Raw genomic sequence first — 21,344 nt, 5'->3', positions numbered from 1 at the left:
TTGTAGGGCATGACATCTCTCCTCAAACCAGGTCAGTGTGCTATGCAGTCATCAATCCAGATCTTCTGCCTGCCAACAGATTGGCATTCCAACTCTTTCCAGAAGTCCTTGCACTCTTCCAAGTGCCCACTTTTGTGCCCACCTACACACAGTATATTTCTTACCATCACATCATAAAAATACAAACACAAAAGGATGTGAAGAAACCCTTTTTTATATAACTGTGTATATTATAAGAAAGTAGTCCTTAAAGAATTAAAAATAAAATAAAATTTAAATTACTCCAAGGAGGTCACATGAGTTTAAAGGGAGACCTGGACCCTTATGAACAAATTCAAGCATTTCCTGAATCTAAAAAGAAAAGGTAGCTTTTGCAGGAGACTGTAAATCCAACTCTGCTACACTGGTCAGAATTAAAAACAAACAAAAAAACCTCCCATGAAAATGTAACAAAATGCAACTCATATTGAGGTCTATGAGGAAGGCCCACGTGGTCATTTGGAATCCTTGGAGTGGACAAGAGGCTTACAGGGAGCACACAGCAGTGCAGAGGGGCCTCTGCAGCCAGATGGGGAGAGCTCACTGCTATCTGCTGCACCGACACTGCCAGGCTAGTCCAGGGAGGGCCAGCCTGGAGCAGGACAGATATAAAGGACTTCAGAGCAATTAGCTTGGTAAATGAGGATTGCTTGCCGGACCACAGTAGTGAAATAGATTTCACTTGTGTTGATCTCACAGTATTTTGAACAACTAACAGGGAAAGCAGGCATTGCCATTCTGAGTAATATCTCTACCTTGGCCACCACTGAGAAAAACATTCATTGAACATGATCGAATGGACGCGGGAAGTCACAGGAACTTGATTACTATGATACACTGGTAAGAATGCATTTGATTTTGAGAAAATAACTTTGCCACATTATTATTTTAGAATACCTTTTTCCTCCCCATCTCCTTTGAGATGAAAGACTCAAATGATAAACTAGACACCCTCTAATTCCATTGCAAAGAGATTCTGAAAACACTTCCAAACAGAAAAGATTTGCAGGCACAGAGCAAGGCAAGGCAAGACTGAATTTTCCTAACTGATACTCACTTGTATCAGCTTTTGGCATGTGTTATTGAAACGCTGGCCTTAAGTATTTGCATTTGTAGAGTAATTCTGTTACATTGAGGCCATCTCCAAATGGAAGATTCTGGGACCCATAGCTACCTCTGAAAAACAATGTTTCCCTCCATGCTTGCCAACAAAAATTCCACATTTGCTAGTATTCCGTTCCATGATCTGCAAGTATTCTCTTCAACAAAATTCAGTTGATGGCCAAAACCAGCAGGATGAACCATGCACAGCATATCTGAACTAAAAGCACTACGTTAAGTATATCAGACCACTTGCAGCGTTAGAATCACTCTAGGGAAAGGGCTCTTTGCCTATAAGGGGAAAGACTGCTAAAGACAGCTTAATGAATCAGCCGCATCATAAAGGAACCAGCCACCAATAGCTCTTCAGAAATGGCTATAAATGGTCTGAAGAATACAGCTGGGATCACCACGGTTTGGCTAGTTGGAAAATGTAAGTGGTCATGCATAGGCAACAGGAGCCAAGAGCAAATAAACATTGAAACTATAGAAAAAATTAACTCTAAATTACCTAACTGAAATTCACATCTTTAAAATGTGAAAGCAGCTACAGAAAATAAGATACAAAATATTTAGCCGGACACTTGTTTAAGCTTTGGCTCTACCAGGGATTATGTGAAGTATCTTATTTTTCTTACGACTTTAATTAATCATGGAGTAACAGAGGAAAAGAGGGGAGAATTCATAAGCACTGCTATGATCTCTTACTCATACTAGCTAGTTCATTTTATCTACAAGGCAGAGAACTCCAATTTTCAATTTCTACTTTCACAGCAAAAGTTCAGTCAAAGCCCTTTGGTTTAGGTCTAACACCCCCTAAGAAATCGCCATTGCAAAGCTGTCTGAAATGGCAAAACACTAACTGCCAAGAAGAGATGTGTAGAATTCCTTTGCTATTTAGTAACTGTAGAGAAGGAGATAAATAGAAATGGTTCACTCGATTAGTTGCATTAAAGCAGTATTTGTTCAGTAACTTAGTTGGGGGCAGTGATATTTCCAACCTATAAAAGCAAATAAAACCACCTGAGAGTTTACTTCCCAAAGAGAAAAAACAAAAGAATTTTGTTTCAATAACAGAGAATTAAAGCCTTTGAAATTCTGCGTCCTATGTCCCACTGTATCATTACAATACTGTTGGTAACAATAGACATGAAGTTAGTTAAAATTGCAGGCTGGTCTGATTTTCCTCTGTTTCAAGGAACATGAGAGAACTTGGGTGATGAAGTGACTGGAATGTGAATTAACTGGCTCTTTTCTGTTTCTACCCAAACCCCTTGGCCCTGTCAAATAAAGTATCTTCAGCTGCAGAGCACTCTATTTCTCTCTCCAACTTAACAAGGTATGTCAACAGCTGGCTGATAATTTATTAACTAATAATTAATACATTCAGAAGTAACCCTGAGGTGCTGATATAGCAACAAATGTCAAGAATGAAGCACAAATGGAATAAAGTAACCATTTTTTGTTTTGAAATAAACTTATCTTGGCAACTTAAATTTTGAGCTATCTGTTTGCCTGCTTCCCTGAAAGCTCAGCAAAAACAATACTGGGACAAGATGTTACTTTCACTTTTCTATGATTCTGCTGGTGCGCTTTAAGTGTGTACAGTCTCTTGTGATCAAATATCCTATTTTTTGTTTTTATCCATAAAGTGAAAATTCTTGAACACTGTGCTACAAAACTAGAGGGTGAATACAGCTGTACTGCATTACAGCAAATTTGGCTGCGTCACCAGGATTCCTTTTGCCTTACATTGAAACTGTTTGGTTTGCACCAATTCAAACATTTTAGAGGGCATGAAGGCAAGACCTAGCACTGCCTCCCAGAGTGCTAAACAAATGAAGCGTGCCTTAAGAAAAATCTATTGGCACCATATATTTGCAAGCACCACTTCACTTACAACATTCAAATTGTTCACAGCAGGGCTTTCGTTTTCCAGATCTGGTGCCATAGTACCACCAGCCAAGATTTCAATGATAACCTAACACTGTGCAACTTTTATTTCTGGTATTTTATAATTTTGTATTTACTTTGGCTCCCAAACATGGAGAAATACTGGTTGGTTGGCTCAAGCCCAAATATAGCTTAAAATGGGAAACATTTTAAAATAGTTCTGTTTCTATGCCGTAGAATAAACAAGACACATTTCTAACACAGCCACAACCATAGAATCACAGAATAATTTAGGGTGGAAGGGACTTCTCTAAGCCATCTAGTCCAACCCCCTCCTCAAAGCAGACATAATCGGATCAGGTTGCTCAGGGCCATGTCCAGCTGAGTCTTGAACACCTCTAAGGACATAGATTCTATAACATCTCTGGGTAATCTCTTCCAGTATTCATTATCTTTGTGGTTTAAAAAAAAAAAAAAAAGTAATATCTAACTGGAATTTCCCATGTTCCAATTTGTGCCCAGTGCCTCTTGTCTTATTGCTGTGCATTTCTGCAGAAAACGTGTCATCTTTGTATCCTCAGGTCAGGTAGCTGTGGACAACGTTCAATCAGCTTTCTCATAACTTATTACACAAAACACCAACTCTCCTAGCAACAAAATCCACATTAATAAATACTCTGAACGATGAAAATTTATGCCATGTAGACCATAGCCTTAAAAAAGGCAACAAAGAATACCTTATTAAAGAGATTGTAAGCAAAAAGCACTGCACATAGTTTTATCGTTTGCAACTGAAGTTCGCCAATTAAATATTTTTTTTTAAGTACCAGTATGCCTACACCCTCTACCAGGTCTAACATTATTTCAGAAAAATAGGCTCTCAACATGCAGCAGTTAACTTTGCAAAATACATACATGCACGTCTATCCACAACAGTAGCTTAACTCATAAGCTTTCAACTTAGGCTCACAGGATCTCTTTGCTCAAGCAGCTTTCAAAAAAGAAGAACAAAAAGCAATGTTATTGCTACCTACAGACCAACATTTATTACACTGAGATCTGCCGGCACAGCTTTAGGAATGAGCAATCAGAAGGGTTTCAGCAGTACAATTCCTATTCTAGTCCTAACAGTCCTTAACATGAGTTTCTCTTTCCCCAGGGTACAATTCCGTTCATTTCAAAGCCATTCTGTTGGTTCAAAGAAGCAACTGAGGAGCTGAAGCCATCATTCATTTTGAAATGCTCCTTTTTTCACTTACAATGACACTGTTTAATATCGAAATGGTAGATTTTTCTTATTTTGACTATGGTGCTTGATAGATAGGATGAATAAAGCTTGTTATTTTAAGTCTTATTATCAAGGCTTATTACTTTATTGATAACCAGAAACTAGTAATTGATTGCACCATACTGTTTTGAAGTTAGCCCCTCTTTTCAACTCCCACTGTAACTGAAAGGGTAGATATGACAGCATGGTAAGTACAACCTGTCCTATGACTTGCAGTAATTTAAAAAAGAAGAGATATCACCAAAGAAAGATCCATACAACCCAAATTCCATCTAAATTCTCATGTCTAGTATGAGAGTTGGAAGCCTCTGAGGAGGATCTATGTGTTAAAGAGGAAGCCACATTAAGTCAGCCAACGGGAAATGCAGAATTTCCATTAAGTGTCTCTGGGAAATAAACTAGAACTAGAACTTCAAGAAAAAAAAATAATTTAAATAATTTATCTTATTTTTATGTAAGCCTCCATACTGTATTTTCTAGCTTCTCTTGATACTGAAAGAAGTCTTTTTGGCCAGTACAACCATAACACAAACACTTGGTCCATGTACTTGTTTTCAGAAATTGTATTTAATGACCTGGAGTCATCAGACAGACATTCTGCCATCAGTTGTCTTGTGCTACAAGAACAATCTCTTGGAATTCCGATTTCAGTACTTGCAGAACTCCGAATAAAGATGTTTTCAAGAGATCCTGAAATAAATTCCTTCTTGTCTATGCCTTTAAAATATTTTTATTTGAAAGATGGCAACTTTTTTTAGGTGTATGAACATTCTTAACAGACTATGCAAAGCAAATAAAATAGCATAAATTATAATTCCCCTCTACACATTTTTTCATACGATGCAGCAATTCTAGAAACTTCATTTATAATAGAAATTCACCACAAAACGAGTACAAATATCTGAACTATCCAGTAGGAACCACCCTCAATACTGGTGTTTGGCTGAAGGCAGTAATTCACTAAGACCTCCCCAGAGGATGTACTGTGAGGGCCCAGATTCAGCCCCATCCCTTCCAGTGCCCTTTCTCAACAACAGTCTTTCAGGACGACCGAGACCTCTTCCTTCAGCTGCAATGCGTATTTAGTTTTACTAATGCTAATCTGAAATGTGCTCTCTGTTTTTAACAGATACAAACTAAACAGATACTTCTCTAACAGATATAAACTAAGTGGATACTCCTCAAAGAAACTTTTTAGAGCGTTTATATTCCAAAATTATAGTTTTTAAAGCTTCCTTCACCAATTCCTGCCTAGTGACAACTAGTTCAGCACTGAGTTGTTGATGGCTGTAGCTCCCTGCTACCTTAGGACCAGTAAGCACAACGCAGTGGTAAAGATGTAGTTATCAGCAATTCCGGCTTCTATGTACCTACATAAAGTAGTGTACAAAAAGGAATGATTATTTGTAGGTTGACATCTCTCTCACCTCTTTTCAGGTAATTAAAGCACTTCTTTGAAGTTTCACTTCCATCCTTTTCACTGTCTCCCTCACAAAGCTCCTTATACATTTTGGTTTCAAATTATTTTATTGGACTAAGCACAGTAACTATCCTTATTTTAAGTTACAAAGCTGAAAAAAGCCTGGATTTAAACTCAGAATCCCACTTCAGTGGTCCAACCCCCATTTCCAGCTTTCACTCTGCAGCTTATTTCCCATTATTTGTTAACACGGCAAACAAAATTGAAAACAAGCAAGAAAAATGTTGTTTGAGAATAACCAAGCCTGCAGTTCTGATTGAAAAGGGAACAAAAGTTAAACTTCTGAAAAGTTCTTTGGACAGAGTTTGAATAATCTGTCCCTGGCTCCTGTCATAACATACTGTTTTTCTTTTAAATCTTAGAAAATTCCACTATTTTCTTTGCCCAGTCAGTAAACTTGGTTGTGTTTAAAGGTCAAATACACGTCCTAAAAATTTAATTTAAATAAAATTCAACATCAAACAATTCAACATTTTTGATGCATAGGGACAGAATAAAGCGTAGCCATAATTTTCAATGCATAATGCCCCCTGACACCCCTTCAAGCTGAACCATTTTTGATAGATAATATTTTTCAAATCAATAGCACACAAACCACAAAACTTAAAAGGACATTATTTGTCCATGAAAAAACTCCTTGTTAATAAAACAACCTCAAACCCTTATTTCAATTTAGATTATGGATCACTGATTTGCTCTGTGATAAAGCTTGATTTGGATCTGATGTAATCACAATCTCCAGAGCACTGTTCCCCTGGCTTTATTCTCAGAGCTAGTAGTTGTTTTTTCCAGACTGGCCTGGCATGTCCTTTCCTGGGCTGATGCAACTCCACCTGATGAGACAGTGACTGCATCTTGCCCAGAAGAGCTGGTCTTTCCAATTCTGGCTCCTTCTTCTGCCCAAGGAAATAGGTCCAAGGCAACTCCACCCAGGCTGGACTATGAAGAAAATTGTGTCTTGGCCAAAGAACCTGACGGATCCTGAATAAAGATATTCAATAAAGGCATGTAGAAGACTGTGGGGAGCAAGAAAAGTGTCTCAAGTTTTATAGGGCTAAATCCCTTTTAAGCCTTCAAAGAGCATCAGCTAATGCAAATATCAAAAGAGAAATGTGGTCTTTGCACATGGCTGCACTTATAAGGTAGTCATATTTTAGAGGTGATCAGCTGAATAAAAACATGGACTTTTTTAACAACAGCTCCTCAAAAGGTACTAAGAACTAAAGCAGGTGTGGCATTTGGATGCTGTTGGTCTGGCTCTGCCCACAAATTACAAACAGATTGAAGTGATCAGTATTGAAGACCATGGACCTTAAAGCTGCAACTTTCTTAAAAACATGCTCCTTAGCAGGTAGTACTGAACATTACCACTGCCCTTAACCTACTCAACAGCAGGCAGTATTTAGCATCACCCCTCCCTTAATCCACTTCTCATCTACAGACATCAATGCATTTTTGCTGAATCAAAAATCAAAGTCATTATGAAAAACAGCATCTGGAACTACAACTGCATTTGGTTCTGAAAGAAGAGTGACGATACTATACAATCCACGATTTTGTTATTCATTACTAAATGCACAGATAACGTACTACATGGACTGATGTTGTAGCCAGATTGCAGTGAGGTTCTCACACTGTAGCAGTCATTTTGAAGTCTGTTCCTCATGTATGATCACTATGCATTACATCAGAATATTTAAGTTTGTTTTTCTCAGTACATACATTTTGGATTGATTTGCTGTTTGACTGTTCATCTGGGGATCTTTTGAAATATTTCAGAGAGTAGGAATCAGATTTAAAATAAGAATATGGAATAACTGATGGTAAGAAAGTATCAATTCTACTGTGTTAGAACAAGGCAGCTTTGAATTAACGTTACAAACCCCAAGCAGTATTAAATTGATATTTGCATGTTTTTCTATATCCAAAGAACAAAACAGGCAGTCATATACTAAAATCCTCCTTCTGTGATAAGTATTATCTTCCTTGCCACACTCCTAACAGCTAAAAGAGCAAGTCTTTATCTCTATATTCAGTAACATTGGCTTAGATGTTTTCATAGCTAATTTTGTTTTACTTCCTTCGCTGATTCAGCACATGGCTATGTTTTAAGGTCAAAACCGCTTACACGGTAGTAGTAGTAGTAGTATTTAGACAGCTACCTGGGTTTGCAATCTACACTAACAGAGTAAATGTGAAATCAGCACGTACTTCCCAACTCCTAAACTGTAAACTAATCTATGAATCTCAGAATCACAAACACATCTAGGAATTTCAAGACTGTTGCCTTCCTACTGTAAATCTAAAGAGTTGGTATCCAGTCATTTTATGCACTAGCCCTCACTTCTAAAAAGATCTCTTTATCACTGATAAGACAGTGCATAGAGCATATAAAGTACACCAACTTGATAAAATCCAGGAAAAAAAGCAAAGTCAGTGACTAGAGGTACAGGGTATGTGACCCAGAAAAAAAGCCTGAATGAATAGGAGTCATCCAGCTTAGAGGAAATGTACAGAGATTGATTTGAAGACAGTATCAAAATGCACAAAAACAAATAAGCAAGCCCTAAAGGAGAGCAATATGAAAAAGTTCTGCTCCTTACCTGTGAAGAGCAGAAGCAACATAAACTCTAGCAAGGAAGGTAGCTGGAAAACTGATCGAGGTGGTGAAGCTCTGGAACGAACTGCCTCAGGAATAAGCATAAGGGGGTCAAAATGATTTCAGGAAATCCACTTCAGCCCTGTGTTTCATTGTAGAAATATTTTTCCACTTGAAGGCTACTGGGTTTGCTCCTGCACCTCTAAGTATGCACCATAAAGCCTCAAGCAGGGCTGCTCTCAACGCTATGCTTGAATTCCAACATCCTACTTCCTATCTCTAACATGTAGATGTTAGACATAACATGACAATCCAATAAAGCATGATCTCTTCAGTATATAGATAAGCATAAGAGAACTGCCAGGGACAGGCAAGCTTAATTTGTCATGGGAGAACAGAAAAGTATCTCGGTGCAATTGCTTGAGCCAAGGCAAGAAAGAGCATCCAGGAAACGGCCAGCTGTTCAGCCTGCCCTCAGTCACCAGGAACAGATGGTCACATCTATGCATATGATGAACAAGAAGGTGATTCAGAATAGCCACTACAAATTTACCAAGGCCAGACTGTGTCTGACCAACCCTGCTGCCTTCTGTAGTGCTACCTTCCTAAATCTTCTTTACAGAATGGCAGTGCAATTAGTGAGACAGGCACTGCTCCACTCCTGATGCATCAGTGAGTTTGAATGGTTTGTTCCCCTGTCAAGAGTTAATATTTAAGTAAACACACCCATGCCCATCGCATGAGAATGAAAGTCCAGTCTGTGGTTAAGTTCACAGGTTCTCAACAGATCAAGTAAAAGGTATCTAAAAGAAAGTATCTTTGAACAGAAACAAGTCTTTCATCAGAAGGTAATGTAATAATCTATTTCTACCAGAAGCATCTAGAAACAGAAAATTACAATCTGCCCATCACATTGAGATTGCGCACGTAGGGACCATGCCCATGACAGCACAAGACATTTAACAATTCTTAAATGTATGCAAGCTTTTAAGAATGAACTTAGTACCTTACTACGGTCTAATAGGATTTGAGTTCTATTTATAAACCCTCCATTATATTATTTATACTTGAAACAGGCCTCTTTAAAATAACATGCATAAAAAAGATGAAAATCCATGGGATCATCCCTTCTCTGAAGTCACGATGGCTCTTCCCTTCCAACATTGCAATCATCATGTGATCACACAAAGTATGTGAGTTCTCTGCTCAAAATCTTCTTCTAACATCCAAGACAAACAGGACTTCAATTAGTGCAAGGATTAATAACTTTGGATGCACACTTGGCAATGGTGCCTGCAATATTCTGTGTTTTAACTTTGGAATAAGTTCCCTGCTTTTCAGCAGCAGACAACTGATAAAGTAATTAAATATCTGAAGCATACATAAGAATTCTTAGGTGTTGCTGTATATCACTCAGAAAGAATAAACTTCATCAGTTAATAAAAACAGTGATCTATTATGAATGCTGTTATGCTTTGAGAACTGCAGTTTGGTCTCATCAATGCATTCAAGTCTATCAGCAAAGCTTTTAACCGGTTATTCCCTTTCAGTTTAGAAAACTATAGACACACACACAATTTTTTTCAAAAAAATTGCTCAGCGTTTCCAACAGAGCAGTCAAAATAAAGTGGTTTCACTGATGTTCTTGGTCTCCAAACTGAACATTTTCACACATGTCTATGACACAAGCTGGATACAGCCCAGTCCTATAAGGGTTGACTCCAACTGCATATAGTTTTTCCAGCTGTTAAATGTATCTCATCTTGCACCATTAGATGAGATGGATCTAAAGACTGATGACCTGGCTTCTCATGGGGGGGGGAAAGTAACAGGTTAAGAAAAATCACAGGTGACCCTTTTTATCTTCTTCTATATTGTTCCACATTCTGAGTTTACAGAGATCAAAGAAAAACTGCTACAGTTCAAGCAAATGTCTGAAAAAAGAAGCAACATACTTCCGGTAAGTCTTAAAGAGCGTAAAACCACTAATAAAATAAATACTTGATGATTTTAGGAAGTAATACCAAAATCCAAAATTTGGTAGACATTCTGTTTTTCAGTGCTATTGCAGAATCACAGAACAGTCAGGGTTGGAAAGGATCTTTGGAGATCACCTAGTCCAACCCCCTGCTAAAGCAGGTTTACCTAGAGCAGGTTGCACAGAATCACGTCCAGGCAGGTTTGGAATGTGTCTAAAGGAGACTACAAACACCTCGTGAAGCTGAGGCATTGTTAACTCATCTTAAGAAAACTAAAATATGAAGTATGTTGTTCTAAATCAATGGATCAGAGGAAAAAGTGGAAAACATTTATAGTAAGTATACCACATGTCAAATAAAAGTTATGTGTATGATTAAGGGAGTACTAAGATAAGACACAAATAATTATTTTTGCTACTAACGAAGTATTTCATGTGTTCTCCCACCTGTTTCCCTTCCCACGCAGGCTATGACAATATAGCATTTATGTTGTCTGATTGCATTTCCAAATTCTATATCCATTACATCACCTGCTCCATTTCCAGTACATTGCCTTTTAGCTACAGAAATAAAAGCAAAAGCAAGCAGTGGGGAATAATCTCTGTTTCTAATCCATCTATGTCTATATTTACTGTTTGGGTTTTTTTAATTCTACATTCAGTGTTTTATTGAAAGAAAAATGCCAATAAAGAAAACGATCAGCTACACAAAAGGAAGGCTTATGCTAAGCCAAAAAAAAAAAAAAAAAAAAAAAGAAAAAAAAAAGGGAAGGCAAAAGGCAAGGTTTTTGGGGCAGGATAGGGACATGTACACCTGTGCACAGACCCATCAGCTAGGCAATCTGTGTACAACTTGACTTCACATTTTTACTTTTACTTCACTCAGGCATGCATCCAATTGTTTGCGGGGAATTTATGGTATGTAGAAAGTTAACGTCTCTCTCATCACTAATCTTGTAACCCAGTGTGCAGTAGATTACACTAATTCCCAAAGAATGTTCTCTGATTTAAGAGTATATTAAGTACATGAATATTGCTTCATGACTTCACAGAGTTTTAAAATGAGATGGTCTTTCCCATGCCTGTTTTGATTGACAACTGACAAGTGTTTTAACACTACAAAAGCAAATTAATGGAAAAGAAATAGTGCAGAAAAGCCAGGTCATGGAAAAAAATATTCATAATGCCTGAGATTTCTACACTGAAACAGATCACAAATAAGAGTACTCATTTCCTTTGTGTGGTGGAACATCTGTACTTTTTTCTTCAGCCTTAATACTATGAACAACCTTACATACCCTTCAAGTAAATATACTAATAGCATATTATTTGCATTGCTAATTTCTGTAAGTATTTCTGATTGGAAAGGGGACACAATAAACATCTGTTATGTTACTGAGAAATTTTGCTTTCTAAGAATTCATTACTTCATGTTAACAACATAATAATGCTTTTGTCAGCTCCTATTGACCATGTTACTAAAAGGGGGAGAGTGAGAGTGGGAGAGAGTACAGGTGAACTGAGAAAAGCCTGTAAGCTTAAAACAAATAATTTTTGACACAAAGCATTTACCAAAAATGAACTAGATCCACAATGATTTTGTTTGTGTATGCACATGCGTGCCTCTCTGTGGGCTAGAGACTCTGTGTGAAATCACCATCATGACTTGCTTACTTGCATGCAAGTTCAGTCTAAACATAAATCTTCACTGGAGAATAAAAAGTAATCACAAAATCAGTCCAAAATTCAAAGAAGTTCTCAAGCTCAAAAAGTTTGCATAATTAGTGTTTCATTCCTTAAAAAAACCCAAAAAAACGTTTATACAAAGACTTGATAAACAGACAACACAAATTAACTACTACACCATCATCAATTGAGTCACAGCAGATTCATCACCTACTAAGGAACACTGAATACTCAACATAAGCAGAGAGACATTTTTATTAGAATCGCCTTCCTCATAATTAAAACAAAAAGCAGGAAGAAATGCTGAAGAGATGCATTATTTATGCGTGTCATGGCACAGCCAAAAGCTGGTTTTCATCAGTAAGGGAGCAAAAAACGGGCTACCAATGTGCAGCAATTTCACTGTTTAAATAGATGTCAATAAGCTTTATGATAAAGGAAGGAGATCTACTGATTTGAGCTGAACATCCAACCCCTCACTTTCACCTGAGACAGCTCTTCATCAAACTAAGTGAATTCACAGTTCTGAGACCTGACTGCAGCCATCTCCCTGACCATAAAACAAGCTATGCTTCAGCGTACACTATGCTATAAATAAAAACTGTGCCCTGCCATTTAATCCAGCCACTTCAGTGTTTATGTAAGCCATAATGGAACTCTGCCAAAATTTCCAGGTCAGACAATACAGTTTTCTGCCTATTATTTCTATTTCAAAGCTCAATTTCTTACCAACTTTCAGACTGTTGCACCCATTCCTTTATTTTCAGCATATGCTTGTGCATGTTGCACAGATACACTGAGATTTTAAAAGAAAAGTGATAAAGTCTGAAGTCTTACATTTTTCTCACTGTGCATTTTTCTTGTTCATGTACAGGCTTGAATTGTGGTAATGAGGGAATCAAAACTGCCAGAAAATGTTTTCACTTCAAAGTCATAAAACAGCCTTCTGGGACATTTCAAGTTTACATATTTGTATTTTTGAACCAACCACAATTTTAAGTGTTCTGAACTGATTCCAGACTTTTACATCATAGAATGAAAAATTAAAGTTAATAATTAATACAAAGCACAGCCAAGCAGCTGACAAAAGTTTTTTTCCCCTACGCCAGTTCAAAAATAATGTTATCCCACATACACTGCCAGTCCTCTGAAATTGGCCAGGTTCCCAAAGTATTAATTATGCAAACTCATATCAAGCATTCTGTGGCCATTTATAGATTCATAAACCAGTGCCACAACTGCTGATGATAGGAGAGAACATTACAATCTCTTACTGCTTTATTGAATTGTACTTTTCTTGAGATTTCAAGAATAATGAAAAAACTCAGAACTATAAAAAATGTAGAAATAATCCTACAAAATAAATTCTCTCACACATTGAGAATCCATTTTGCCATTGGCTCTCCAATTTGAACGGTAGCACTGAATTACAATCCCTTATGGACAGTAATACTCTAGGTGTTAGCACTCCACACACACATACAAAACATAAATACAAATCAAATCACACACAGAGGTTTAGGTACTTCATTATTTGGGTTTTATTAAAGTGGATTGATCTACATGGAGCCCTGCTGCCTAGAACACATTTGTTCAAGGTAAACAGGTTTTGCGTAAAAACTGTGGCTGCAGTTAGCATAAGAGAAAACTGTGGATTCACTTGCCTCATTTTTTTCTAGAAAAAACTCAAAATAGTATTATATCATTACAGAGGGAAGGATCTCAGCAACAACTGTACAGTATTTTACAAAACAGAGGTTAAATTTTGTCTATCGACCTCTGAACAAGCCCAGTAGATAAGATTAGCTTTCTTCTAATACAAAAGCACTCTCCTACCTCCATACCTTTAGATCTAGTATCTCCAGTAGCAAGTGCCTCAACTCTTTCCCAGCATTTTATTCAGCAACTGTGAAATGGTGAAGACTCTGAGTTGATATTCCTGGTGTGACCATCCTTACATAATCTCACCCGGATATCATCATTCTGATGACGTCACTTTGGTCAAGCAACGAGCGCAAAAGCATTTAATTCTGGTGACCGTAATTACAATAACAACTTCATCAACAATAGAAATTCACTTGGCCGTTCAAAACTTGACCTGTTTTTTCTTCACCTTGACATGACACGCTCTGGTTTGCTCAAGTGGGGAGGCTGAGGGTTGATTTAGCCAGAGTATAATGGCATATGATTTATATGTTTTGAGGGACAGCTGTGCTGGGAAAGTCGGCCCAGGCCTTGCCCGCACAAGAGTTTGATTCACGATGATGCCAGTAGTCTCCTTCACAAACACTGTTCTCACAGCAAAGTAAGACAAACAGATATTTCATAAAGCAAACTTGTATTGCATACATGTTGGCCTGTATTGTAGCAGACCCAGTTTCTAACTAAGGGCATTTGAATTAAGGCCTGTCAGGCAAGCTTGGGTGGCATCTGGCCTGCTTCCAGCTGCCCTCTTCCACTTGGGAGCAAACTAGGGGCTCTTTTGCTAATGGCACCTATTTTAGGCCACTGTTTAGGACACTAATACCTGTCTCTCTTCACACCAAGATTTAATGTGAAATTGCTGTACTATCCATGCCAGTAAGTCTCCAACCATCTCCTGCAAAAAGGCAGTAGTCAAAAACACCTCACAGCAACAAATTTATCCTGCTTACCAACTTCAAGACTACACTTGAATTTCCCCAAGGAAAAGAAATCCACTAGGAGCTGTATGAACAGTTCTGACTATGGCAGGTCACTGGTAGCCATTTTCCCTGCCTGGAGCAAACAGAGCTTTCTGTTTGCATGTGCAATGTGTAGTACATACCTTGTAAGTCCAAATACTCCAAAGAAGCCTCAGACCCACTGACCGTTCACAGTGCCACCATGCAATAGACATGCAGACTGCTACCCATATAGAGCAGGCCTGGCCAAAGAGCAGTAGCAGAATTTAGCCTATAGATCTCCCCTCAGGCGAGTTATGTAGCTTGTCCTGCTGGAATGGCTAGATACAAAAGATCATACGGAGGAGGACTGAAAAATAATATTCAGAAAGAGATAACTGGGAACATTAAAATTAAAATGAAGAGGTGGAAGATTATATAGATTACCAGCAGCGAGGTCATTTGAAAGATGTTCATACACTATGGAATTTAACTGTTACAGTATCCACCCATGTGCATCATCACACTGTTGCGCCACTGCCTGTGCCAGTATAGAAATGGAATTCTGGTATTACAGATTATCTTCGAACTCAGAAGCTTGACAGTACTGAGTTTTGATACATTTTTGTGCACTCCTAGGACACAACTGTCTGCATGATAAGGTTAACTTTGATTAAATGAGCTGCAATAATAGCAACATTCTTATGGGTTGTTTTCATTTTCAGCAAAGAATGAGCCAAATTTGCCATGACATATCTACTGACTGAAAACCCTAGCCTCTCAATTACACCAGATAAAGGATTCCTTTGAAATTTCTCGTAGGATTTTGTTGTAATTTATATGCCATTAAACATAAGAGAAGTATTTCACACAGATCAAATCAATTTTGCACTTCTCTTTCCAGACACTAAAAGAAAAATAAAAAAGTTCACTGGTTTAGTCCAATCCAGCCCTCCTTCATTAGAATAAGTTTTTTAAATGTTAATGCACTGCATATTTAAAAAAAATAGTTCCTAGGAAGATATTTTGTAAACTGTGGAGAAAGTAACATATAAACCACATGTCAATTCACTCCTTTTCTGATATTTTGATATGCCAGCTTCATTGTATGTTCAAAACCCACAACTTTCAGGAGACTTATCCTTGTCTTACAATTTCTGCCCTGCTATCCTACAGCTACCAAAGGGGTGCTGCAGGCAGGCAGGGAGGGGAGCACAAAAGTTTAAAGATTAAGGTTTGGCTGTTGCAGTACAGTGACTGTGATAGACTGAAATAACTCAACATTGTTTTAACTGCTTGACACCAGTAAGTGAAAACACATGCCGAGTTTAACCTCTGGTTTGGAAGAAGTATTACATAATGTAGCATAGCCAGCAAACCTAGCTATGAATAAAATTAGCCTATTCCTTTTACAAATGTCAACGGTACATTTAGAAGTATACTGTAAATACAGTGTTCACTCCCAAAGGGGTATCAGTTATAATTACCATAAATACAAATCCCAGCTAGTAGTTATCTACAATATTTTCTAACATTCCTGTATAATTACCAAACAAGCACCATCACCACCAACAAACATTTAAAGAGTAAATCTTTTATTTTTCCCACTTATCCTCACCATTGACAACTCCACAGACAAGAAAATATTGGATCTGGTTTTTCCTACATGAGTCTGTAAATCAGGTTCTTTCACATGGTCCTGGAAAGAAATTTCAAGTCTGTACTCCTTTTCCTTAAGGCAGCAACCAGGAGGAATGTGAATTAAGGTTTCCCGAACCCTTTCTAGAAAGCAGAACAGGACAGGCCTGAATCCTGGAAAGTAGAACAAGGATGGGCCTGAATTCCAATCTACCTGATGACTAATTCAAGTATAGGAAAACCACAGAGGTCAGAAACACAGGGGAGAATGAAAAACAAACCAGAAAAATTTTCAGACTCTCCTTTATAAAAACTTCATAAAACTGTATATTTGTAAGGAGGGATCAACCCCAAAGTCTTTTCAGCTCTAAAGAAGAAAAACAGAACATGAAGATATACATAACCTATCAGAAACAGATTATAGTGAAAAAATGCATTTCTATGCACATCTCTGGGAAGTCAACTGGCAAAACCAGAAACATAAAATGCTGTTTTACCAAACACTAAGAACTTGTTCCACAACTGTTGCCTTCAACAACATTTGTATCAGGCCCAGCTGGAAAGATGTCAGTGAAACACACTTTACAAGGCAGTACAATCTTGTGAATTATGTCCTGTAACTTCTCTTTAAAGACAAGATTTTTTGTCTGTACTCAATTCCTGTCTGGAGAGACGATGCCACATTCTTCAAGGATGGAATGTTTCTGTTACATAGAACCATAAAAATTAGAGAACGTATGACAAGTTTTAACTCTGACACCTATGCACTGCAACTGTTTCCACCGATGATTAAAATATTTCAGGTACAACAGTGTTGAACTGAAGGATTATATGTTGGATGGCACTGGCACAGTGGCATATGGGAAGAGAAAAATAAATGGAAAATGTCCAGGCCTCTCTTCTTTCTGATGAAAAAGAAAGCTTTAGAAGCTGGACATAGTTGAAAGGACTGTGGCTCCAATGACCATCCCTGATGGTACATCATCTCCTGCCCTGCTGTTCTGTGACCCCTCACATAGTCTCCATAGGCACCGACTACAGAATTTTCTTAGCAACTGAACCCTCACACAGAAACTCATGAAACACAAACAATAATTGTAAAAAAGGCATTTCTTCCACAGTAAAACACAATACCTGCCAACATTCCCTTTCCAATTACATTGCTTTTACTTATCTATGCAAAGTCTTAGTGTAGAAAGAGTCTGAACTATGACACAGCTTGTAAACTGCCTCATCACTTGTCATTTGCTATAGTAAATGTGACAAAGAAGTGCAAGAGAAAGGGTGTTCACCTGCACTTAGGGCACTACACTAGGACCAGAGCAAAAGCCTATGTTCTGTACAGGCAAAACTGTTATAAAGCAGGACACACAGAAGCAGCACAAAGTTCCCACTAGAAATTTTAACTGGTATTTCCCCGATTTTGACTTCTTGAGTCATGTTGATAGTGTTACCAAATTATTCCTCTAACAGTGCCTTAATTTTTTAAGTCAAAATAATTAAATAATTTTTTAATAGAGAACTTCCTTTTGAGCACAGCAATAACATTTTCTTTGTCATTCTAGGCCAACACACACTTCTTGAGGTGAATATATAAAATATATGGGAAAAGTGAGTCATTTGTGTTCCCGCCTCCTGAACAGCATATTTGTGCACAATCTCCCAAACAGCTCTGGAAGTCACTGACATCCAAAGGGCTTACTGGCTCTGCTCCGCTGCAGCTGCAGAAGGCAAGATGTTCTTTCCACCTTGTATCACTGAAAGATAAACCCAGTCCACGAGACCAGGGATCACTGTGTTTCACCTCCTGGAGAGAAGACCTGAGCACTAGAATTCCAAAGCACTAGTAAGAACAGCAAGATTTACACTAAAAACCTGTTGACAAGAGTACCTGCACCACCAGAAAGCAAGTTTGGTTAGACTGTTCTCCCTCAAGTTATGAAACTGATTCCACTGTTCCCCACAGAGCAGGAGTGACACTCATAGTTCATGACTTGAAGAGCACAGGAATTCAAGCTTGCTTAGCAAAGCAGAGCTGCTCTCTTAACAGAATACTACCACTACACATCCTCATTTAAAAAATACTTTAAAGATTCAAATATACTCTTTGCTTATGAAAAAAATCTGTACTCCCTATCAAACAAGAAAGTGTTGCAGAAAAAGACCATCCTTTGAACACTTCCAGGTAACAGCTAGGTACTAACACACCTGTTTTTTCAATGCATTCTAATGCAAATAATAACCTGAGAGGCAGCTGCAAACAAAAGAATTAGACTGATGTTTCAATACTGCAATGGGAGAACCTTTAAAAAGCTATTTCACTGAAAAGAAATTAAATTTCCACCTCCAGCTTTGTGCATTTGGCAAACAGAACGTCACTTCTGCAATGTTATTTCAGGACAGGAAAAAATGCATCCCAGAGTTAATCTCCCAATGACTGCAGTGGATCAGTAGCTTTGTCTAAATTTCACAGTTAACATAAAGCTACAGCCACTATTCTATGGTAGTCAGCAGAAAGCTCAGTGAAACCTTTTAAAAAGACAAGCACTAGAAAAGTTCCTTCCCTTTAGGTAGGCAATATATACAAGGTTCCTCTCTGTTCAACATAATCCTCCCCTATGAAAACTGCTACAATAGTTTACTTACAGATTGCACTTTTTTTTTTTTTTTTTTTTTGGGGGGGGGGGGGGGGAGAAGTTTCTACAGTCTCCTTGACTTGAACAACAACTGCATATCTATCTGTTGCTCACAGACTACACATTGCCCCACTATTAGTAGTGTGCAGAAAACTCCACATTGACTCCAGAAGATAAGCTTAGAAGAAAGCCACTTCCAAAAGAACATCACCGGGGGAAAAGAAAAAAAAAAGAAAGAAAAAAAAGGAATCTTTGAAATCATCTCAGGGCATGGGTGGTGGGTGAAAAGTCACCTCTTCTCCCCAAAATCCTTTTAGGTTCCCCACCTGTGAAACAACCTCCTAGGAAGCCCTCAAAGTGCTGATTTCTTAATAAACATTCTCATAAGGAACTAAATCACAGCTTCCTTTCTAAAAGTTACTGGTTGCAGGAGACTGCAGATGTAAAATGCATTACAAAGAACAGTGGACTCAGGCAAGCACTTTTACAAAGTAAGAGCAATACATGCAGTACAAAAACAGTTGTAAAAATGCTGGTTTAATGCCAAGGTACTACAAAGTGGTTTACAGTCTAGATATAGAAATATTCTTTTCATTTTATGCTATGACTGTTCTTCCTGCAGTAATAAAATATTAGCAAAATGCCAATGTTACATGGCTCACATTAACAAGAAAAAGAGATACCTGCCAGCTTTGCAATTCTACTGTACTTCCAGACTCCAAGAGAAAGGAACAGTTAAACAAATATTCATATAGTTTTGGAGGGTTTTTACTTCTTGTGGAAATTTTAATAAATCATATTTCTCTCCCTCAAAATGCACACAACTTGACCTACAAAAGCCAACTCCTACTGAATTGTTAAAGATGAATATAAAGGGAAAGCATAACATTTCAAGACAGAACTGAAATTTTCCACCGACAGCACAGGGTGCTTCTAAGTCAGTTTCTTTAAGACCTTAAACCACAAACCTGCACAATGCCATCTAAATCATTAAAAATTCATTAAATACAGTTACTTTGTTTCATGGTACTCACTAGAGTCACAAGACACCACAAAACATTTACGCTTGTTTTATTCAAGAGCTTTAAAGTTACTTTCTGGACTTTGCCCTGCTAACTGATCATCTTTCATCTTTTCCTTTACCTTTAATCATCCCTAACATGTTGAAAGCAAACTTCCAGAGCAAAACACAAACATTAAAAAACAAAAAAGCCCCACAACAGAAAAACAAACAAAACCCCAGAAAGTTGTCATAGCTACTTGCCTCTTGGCAATTTCTGAGCATTTCCCAGGTTTAGAGCAATATATCCACAGAAAAGCAGAAAGACCAATCTTGACATCATGGTCACAAACCCAACCTTGCTCTGGGAATGATTCTGACAGGTATCACACAGAAGTACTGCAGCTGCATTTAAGTGAACTGTTCTCTCTGTGACAAGAGGCAGCAACACTTTGACACAAGCTTCGTTTACACAGTGGGAGGAGACAGGATGACATCATTCACTCCCACTGGAAAAGGAGAATTAGCATTAAAAAAAATAAAAAGATCATCAGGCTCCCCCTACAATAACCTTCTCGGGTTTGTTACAAAGTCTTTCCACTGCTCAGGATAAGCAATTACCATTTGATCACTTAAATTTCATGCAAATAAAACAAGGAATATAAGAACTTCTACTAACTTAAAACTGATCTAAGAGACATTTTCACTGTTTTATCCAAGAAAGCCTGACTTAAAATGCAAAAGTAACATTCACAGTAATCAGAAAACCGTTTGCTATCTTGAACTCAGTATTTCTGCAATCTCAAGATCTTGCTTAATATTAATTCAGGCTAGATGTGGCTTTCATCCCAGCAAAATAAATACTAGTTTCATTTTACATGACATTATAAACTGGTATGATAAATATTTATTCAGCAAAAGACCTGTGTTTGGAAAAAACTAAATGTTATTTTTTCACTTTTATCTGATTTTGGTAATTTACAAATATTTTATATTTTCTCCTTTCATACATGTCTGGTGAGTCCATCAGCACAATGCACATTGAAAGCAAAAAGGCAATCTCCTTTCAGGGGCTAGATCCTCTCACCACAGTTACTTAACTGTAAATGAAAAAGAAATTCCATTATCCCATTAAAAGCTGTTTGACTCAGTGTTTACCATGGGTGGAGTAGGCACAGAATTTGGTCCTACTCACAACTCAGAAGGTGGGAAGGAAAGGGTGAAACAGAAGGAAAAGGTTACAACTGAATATGGAAGCATTTAGTATTTGGAAAACATCCCCAAAGAGATTACATCTATTCAACTGAGTAGTGATACCTCTCTCTCACTAAAAAACAAACAAGAAAAACCTAAACCAAACAAAC

At 37.7% G+C, this 21,344-nt stretch overlaps 1 protein-coding gene across 1 annotated transcript in view; it reads right to left on the bottom strand.

Moving 5' to 3' along the window:
- LOC121083149 (ABI family member 3 binding protein) overlaps nt 1–20,437 on the bottom strand; it is a 163,873-nt gene extending 143,436 nt beyond the window's left edge. The window contains exon 1 of the mRNA XM_040583185.1: nt 20,245–20,437. Coding sequence (XP_040439119.1) covers nt 20,245–20,323 — 79 coding nt within the window. The 5' untranslated portion in view covers nt 20,324–20,437. The remainder of the gene's footprint in view (nt 1–20,244) is intronic.
- Nucleotides 20,438–21,344: the final 907 nt, after the last annotated feature.

The sequence above is a fragment of the Falco naumanni genome, chromosome 2, assembly GCF_017639655.2.
Source record: "Falco naumanni isolate bFalNau1 chromosome 2, bFalNau1.pat, whole genome shotgun sequence".
NCBI classification, from domain to species: Eukaryota; Metazoa; Chordata; class Aves; order Falconiformes; family Falconidae; genus Falco; species Falco naumanni.
The sequence above is the reverse complement of the archived record's forward strand: the minus strand, read 5'-3'. Positions and strand labels throughout refer to the sequence as shown.